General features: G+C 43.4%; 1 protein-coding gene across 1 annotated transcript in view; it reads right to left on the minus strand.

The window, feature by feature from the left end:
- Positions 1 to 4,446: 4,446 nt before the first annotated feature.
- The window catches only part of LOC111965230 (prolyl 3-hydroxylase 3), a 24,570-nt gene continuing 21,476 nt past the window's right edge, over positions 4,447 to 7,540 (minus strand). Inside the window, 4 exon segments of the mRNA XM_023989289.3 lie at positions 4,447 to 5,074; positions 5,931 to 5,957; positions 5,960 to 6,073; positions 6,470 to 6,545. Coding sequence (XP_023845057.1) covers positions 4,895 to 5,074; positions 5,931 to 5,957; positions 5,960 to 6,073; positions 6,470 to 6,545 — 397 coding nt within the window. The 3' untranslated portion in view covers positions 4,447 to 4,894.

Below are 7,540 nucleotides of genomic sequence, written 5' to 3' on the forward strand. Positions count from 1 at the left end.
CTTTTTATGGTGTGGTGTGAAAGCCTGTGACTGGCAGGGAGCTCCAGTGTTTTGTAAACTTGAGAAAAGTATAATATAAGAAAAGCCAGCAGCACAGACAGAGACAGAGAGATGGGGACCAGACGAGGGGACAGTGGCGACGTTGTTAACTCACGCACACACATCTCAGGCCACCAGGGGAGAGAGGTTACTGCATGAATGAACCTCTAAGGCCAGCACCTCAACCTGCCTGACTATGACCTGATGAAGATACCCATGTGGCTTTGTAGCAAATGTGTAAGAATAGAATAGATTTTATTGTCCTCTGAGAAGGACGTTCTCTTTCACGGGCTCGTACCATGGTTCATAGATGTGGTCCATAATGCTGTATTTACGGCACTTTTATATGTGTCACTTTTCATTGTCTCGATGAGCTACATTATACTGCACAATATGCATCAAAAAGGCAACGTGCTAAAAGTGAGACACAGTAAAAAAGGAGCGAGACAGAAAGAGTGTCCAGGGGGTGTGAGAGAGAGAGAGAGAGAGAGAGAGGAAACAAACACAGCGAGTAAGCGAGACAGGCAGAGTGAAAAAGGGAGAGAAGTTTCACCACATTGCCCTTTGACTTTCTGAACTTATCTTAACACTGCTGACTCAGTAGCCTAAGATTGTTTGGGTTTGGTTAGCATTAAGGTAATGGTAAAATAATCATAGGTTAGTGGATAGTTAGTTGACCCGTTTTTTGATAGTTAGTATTAACCCAGTACTTCCACCCTCTCTCGCRTGGTCAAATAGCAACAGGACTCGTTGAGCGAAGAGACGCTCCCCTTTTTCTGACAGCGCTGACGCTGGATTCAGGAGACAGACAGAGAGGGATATAGAAAGAGAGTGGGGRAGCAAGAGGTATGGCGGGGAATGTGAGCGAACCAGCGTGGGGGCCGAGAATTATAATCTGTTAAGCTTTGTGTGGTCGTCTCTATTGGTCTCGCACATTCAGCTAAGTTACACGCGTCAGCATTGAGCCTGCAGAGCAGAGCAGCTTTTGGCTGCAGTTGGGATGTGACAGCCAGGAAAGAGCACTGAGCCTTCTGTTGCTCTGTGATGCTATACAGCATAATACTAATAGTACAGCCATTAGCAGCCCCCCACTGTCCCAGTCTTAAACAAAGGGAAGGGGGGGATGGGATTAAATGTCACATTACACAGCCAGAGGAATCAGCAATCGACAAACAACCTGGGAAGACACTGAAGTGAAAGCCTACCTAATACTAAACTAYCCTGTCTCGGTCAATTGTTGTGATACTTGTATCTGCCTGTCTTTATTTGTCACCTTTGACCTATGTGCTTCTATAGTGTGACGGCACTAACCAACATTGATATGACAGGATCACTCGACTTGACTTGACACTATACAGTATCAAAAAGCGTACATTTAAACCGGCCTTACAGTAGCTAATGTCTGCTTAAATCTTAGTAGGACAAACTGAAAAGGATATATGGATATGGACATGTATATACACTGAGTGTACAAAACATTAAGAACACCTTCTTAATATTGAGTTGCACGGAGAAAGGAAAAGCCTCAATTGGTCRGGGCATGGACACTACAAGGTGTCGAAAGCGTTCCACAAGGATGCTGGCCCATGTTGACTACAATGCTTCCCGCAGTTKTGTCAAGTTGGCTGGATGTCCTCCTGGTGGACCATTTTGATACACACCGGAAAGTGTTGAGCGTGGAAAAACCCAGCACCGTTGCAGTTCTTCACACAAACCGGTGCGCCTGGCACCTACTACCTTACCCCGTTCAAAGGCATTTAAATATTTTGTCTTGCCCATTCACCCTCTGAATGGCACACACACAATCCATGTCTCAAGGATCAAGGCTTAAAAATCCTTCTTTATCCTGTCTCCTCCCCTGCCTCTACACTGATTGAAGTGCATTTAACGATTGACATCGAAAAGGGATCATAACTTTCACCCGGATTCACCTGGTCAGCCTATGTCATGGAAAGAGGTGTTCCTAATGTTTTGTACACTTAAGTGTATATACTGTATATAATATGGATGTGTATCCTTAGTCAATTAGAGGAAACACCATAGAAATAGAACAGTAATATATCTGTGGATCACATCAAACTATAAAGGAAATGACTCAACACATTCAAATTATGTGTTCCTTTACGCATTTAAATGATGTGTTCCTTTACGCATTTAAATGCTGTGTTCCTTTACGCATTTAAAGGATATGGTGGTGATGTGTTTACTATCTGACCCATGACTCCTTTTAAATTATATTTTATTTAAAAAAATTGGGGGGGGGGGGGGTTTATTACTAATCGTGTGATATTCACCAGATTAAGTACAGCCGATATACAGTACATCACTTGTGTTCACATAGCCACGTATAGACACATAATTTGACGCTAGACAAGTGGGGTGCTTGAGATGCATGGTATAGATGTACGCCTGCTCAAACACAGATTAACTGGGCCTTTAAGGGAAACAGCAGCTGGAGAGGGTAGCCTAAGGGAGGGAAGCGGTTAAAACCAGGAGTCCATTAACAGGCCAGTCGACCCAATTCTGCAGCACCCGCGGATTATCACACGGGGGGAGGGGGGGTGAGARAGTTAATATGGGTGGTAAACAGTGCTTGACTGACCGTGACTCAGTAATGCGAGGAGGGGGAGAAGGGTGGGAGATATAAATTGGGGAGTGTTTTAATGGGAGAGAAGATGTGAGTGTGTCCGACTGGATGTGAATTATTAAATGATTTCTAGTTGGATTATGATTCCATATTCTAAATGGGAGAGATTTCCTAAACTTCATAAACAAATGCACTCATTTATGAGGGATTAACGGTAATCTCTCTTTCCATCTTTCCCCCCTTCTGCATACCTCTCTCTCTGTCTCTTTCTGTYTCTCCCTCTCTTTCCCCCTAAGCATCAGTTTTTAATGCATTGCAGGGCGTGGTCTATCTCCCCCTCCCTCTCTGTCTTTCCCTTTCTATGTCAGTGTTTCTGAACTGCCGGGTCTAATCCCTGAGCAGGTGTGATAACTCTTTCTTCTTATCTGTCTACCTCTCTCCTCCCTTCCCCTCCTCTACCTCTCCTCCATCTCTGACATTCAAACATTAACCCTCTCTTGGTTTCATGGTCTTAATCTCCACACAGTTAAAGGGCAGCCTGGCACTGAGGTAATCACTTAATGGACTCKACGAATCCACACCTATCCCCATTATCTCAACCCCCCACTTCTCCCTCAGTCTCTCTCTCTAGTCACATGCAGTTGATGTTTTAACCCTTTACACTYGTGGGAATTGGCCTATATGGATAGGGCTAAATTGAAATGTTTCTTCCAGAATAAATATGAAAACCATATGCATAACCATGGTAGCAATTGAAAGGGAAAAGTTTGTAGATAATGGGGAAATTATTGGACCAAAGGTGAGTGAGTACGCAACAGTTAAATTGACACAAGACTGATAACGAAATCAGAAAAGAATCTAGATACATTCAGTATTATGAAAAKATATTCCTGGAAAATGCTCTCCGAGCTGTGCAGTTGAGAAACTAGAGCAAGCACACTTGTGGTTGTTTAGTTTGGAACGCAACCCTGCATCGCTGCCATCACACAATTACTGGTGTTGTTTTTACGCAATCCAACAATAAATCTCAATCTGGGTCAGGCGAGCATGATTTGAAAGCGTGTTCTATTGCCAACCAGTTTTGTACGATCTTACAGTGTTAGGCTTTCACAAGGCAATTCAGAGAAACAGATCGTCATTTTGGTGCGCATAGAAAGGAGTCACGAGTGCATTCAGGTGCGTGTGCCGCGGCACATTTTCTTAACAGTAAACAAACGTAAACTTATTCTGTTCAGAACAACCCAGGGTATGATGCCATGTCATCTTGTAACTGTACATCAAACATAGTGATCATAAACGTTGACACTATATGACATGAGTTTTATGATTTGGAAATGTGAAGTGCACGTTTGGTCCCTATGGGTATTTGGCTTGCTTGTATGACGTCAGAGCTGTATTTAATATAATCCTCAACGTCTCATCTTTCAAAATACATTGAGCCATCGTAATTTACAGCGTTTCGCTCACTCATTCAACAAAACATTTGCGAAGGTGGCCCAATTACCAGGAGGGATGGGGGCAACTTCTTGTCGTGCGCGGTGCTCAAATCCAAAACGGCGGTCAGTCAAAACCCATACAGCGCTGTGAAGCGCAAAGCCAGACCTCTGACGTCGCGGATAGCATTTTACCGTACAGCCTCTACGTTCTAAATCTGCCATGTTCAACCYGTAAACGGGTATAAGTGTAAGGGTTAAACAGTTGATAATGCAGGAGGTTTGGAGTTGATCTTTTAACCTTTTACAGGGTTGTGTATGAGAGATTTTTCCACTTCGGAAGCACCTCAGGTAYGGCTTTTTCATTCCCACTCTTGCCACTCTCTCCACCATTTGGAATACCTTTTATTCAATTTCTTTTACTTTTCTCCAGCAGGTATGTAACAATTATTACATAGCAGAAACTAAGGCATACACTGTAACACAAATGAACTGATTGTCAATGGAGAGGGTGGAAAGGCCACACAAGCAAGCAACACAGTCTCAAAGAGAAAGCGTGAGGGAGTGAGAGAGCGAGCGAGAAAGATAGACAAAAATACCTTCTTTCACAAATGGTCTCACAGACAGAGAGAGAGGAAAAGAGGTAGAGAGAGCGAAGGAGCGTGGGTAGGGATTGAAAAGCCTGGTGTAAAAATAGAGAAGAGTTCATGGTCTTTTGGGAAAGGGGACTGGTGGCTGGACCRGGACGGTCCACCAAGTAGGACGGGGAGGTGAACAGGACTACCCCGTTGTTCAGCGTGGGTGGTTCAGTCTTTAAATCCATCACAGCAGCTCATCACAGCTCGTCCTTTCCCCCCGTCACCCTGCCCCTCCCTCTACTCCTCGACGACTGGCTTCCGCTTCTACCACTCCGAGCAGGGGAAGCGGTGCCCTCTCTTCCCTCCTCTCTTACTTCTCCTCCTTTCGTCACACTCTGTCCATCCACAGCCCACAGGGCCTCGGCCTCCTCCCTCTCCTGCATGAGGCACAGAAGGTACAGTAATGTGAGGTGAAGTGTTCACGCCACGGCCGTGATCAGACAAAATCCAGGCTAGCTGGGTAAGAAACAGAAGTGCTCCTTTCAAATCCAGGGAAAATTGTGCCAGAACTTTCCTCAAGTTCAACCTTAACAWTATAGATTATTAATAAACCGACCAACGGTCAAATCGAAGTGCCTATGTTATTTGACTGCCAACCCTGACGGACGTAGACTTATTCTTCAAAAGCGATATCTAAACAAAAAGTGAATTAGCATAGGGAAAATAGCTGAGATGTCAGCGCTAGATGGGGAAAATGAAAAAGCAACAACCATTACATTTGCATGTATGTTCTGTTTGTTTGTCTGCAGCTGATCTTGTTGCTATGTACAGTATTGTTGCTAGTTATTATTTATTTCACCTTTATTTAACCAGGTAGGCAAGTTGAGAACAAGTTCTCATTTACAATTGCGACCTGGCCAAGATAAGCAAAGCAGTTCGACACATACAACAACACAGAGTTACACATGGAGTGAAAACAAACATACAGTCAATAATACAGTAGAAAAATAAGTCTATAAAAAAAAGGCCATGGTGGCGAAGTAAATACAATATAGCAAGTAAAACACTGAATGGTAGATTTGCAGTGGAAGATATGCCTACCTAACCATTAATACAATATATTTATTTAAAAAAGTGGTTAGGGGCAACAGTAACACTTTTTAACTTATAGCGTTAGCCTGGTCCCCGATCTGTGTTGTGCTGTCTTGCCAACTCCTATGGTCATTGTCATTGCCAAACATATCTGATCGGGCCAGGCTTTTAAAGAGCAACCAATCCATAAACAGTTCTCACCATATCCCTGTGCTGCTTCTCTTTGGCTTGAACCAGAGGGCCAGTGCACATCTGCGGCCAGCGGTCACAGCGGTCACACCATGGGGGTTGACAGGACCGGAGGAGAACCCCACCAGTCGACCACAGGTGGGCTTCACCCGGGCCTACAGACAGAGACAGAGGAAAAGAGAGAGAGAGAGAGAAAAAGAGAGGAAGAGAGAGAGAGAGAGAGAGAGAGGGGAAAAGAGAGAGCGTCAGAAGGGGTAGCCTCTATAAGGGCCATGCTAGAATGGATAGAAGAGGCAATATTGTCAGAACTTACTGAGAAGTACACACAACACAAACTATTTGTTCTTAATTTAGCRTTAGGGATAATATTAGGTGTACGGTTACTGAACGGGTTAAGGTTAGAATTGCATATGTTAGAAAGCTGTGCTTCCATCCCTTCTAGCAATGGCCAGATAGTGATGACCGAGTCACGGTGGGGCATAGGTCAAAGGTCATGTGAAGACCARCCAGTGTAAAGTGTTCTACTTGAGTTATCATGTCAAGTGACTTACTGTGACAGTCTTGGCATCCCTGTCTGTGAAGAAGAGCTCCCCACCGTCAAAGTCATCGTTCAGATAGAGCACAGCGCTGGAATGGAATCAGACATGGACTTAGTCGGCACTTAACAAGTCTAGTCAAAGTTGTCAGTTGCCATCTTTATTGCTTAGTAAACAAACCTTGTGGTACTATATAGCACACTGCCAGAGGCACATCACATTATTTCCTCACACCCATTTACATTTACATTTAAGTCATTTAGCAGACGCTCTTATCCAGAGCGACTTACAAATTGGAAAGTTCATACATATTCATTCACCCCCCTGCCTGAAATCAATAATCTTAGACCTGGCTGTGGAATGGCACCTGTGTTCGTTTGAATGCTGTGTTTGTTTACCCTCGAATGAGGAGACCATCAAACAGTGTTAGGATTAAGATGTCATGCCGTACTGGTTTGAGTTTGTTCATGTAATGTACATACACTCAACTCCGTATGTATTTGGACAGTGAAGCAATGTTTTCAAATGTGGCTTTACACTCCAGCATTTTGGATTGGTGATCAAATGTTTCACATGAGGCGACAGTACAGAATGTCACCTTTTATTTGAGGGTATTTTCATACGTATCTGTTTTACCGTTTAGAAATAAAAGCATTGTATGTATCTAGTCCCCCCATTTGAAGAAGTCATAAGTATTTGGACATACGGTGCATTTGGAAAGTATTCAGACCCCTCAACTTTTTTTTTATTACGTTACAGCCTTATTCTAAAAATCCTCATCAATCTACACACAATACCCCATAATAACAAAGCAAAAACAGGTTCACATTTTTTTTGCAAATGTATTAAACATAAAAACTGAAATACCACATTTACATACTCAACTAGTCTAAAGAACGGTAGTGTATCTGGAGCATCAGCATTTGGGGTTTCGATTACAGGCTCAAAATGACCAGAAACAAAGACTTTCTTCTGAAACTCGTCAGTCTATTCTTGTTCTGAGAAATGAAGGCTATTCCATGCGAGAAATTGCCAAGAAACTGAAGATCTCGTACAATACTGTGTACTACTCCCTTCACAGAACAG

This window comes from Salvelinus sp. IW2-2015, linkage group LG6.1, assembly GCF_002910315.2.
Source record: "Salvelinus sp. IW2-2015 linkage group LG6.1, ASM291031v2, whole genome shotgun sequence".
Lineage (NCBI taxonomy): Eukaryota > Metazoa > Chordata > Actinopteri > Salmoniformes > Salmonidae > Salvelinus > Salvelinus sp. IW2-2015.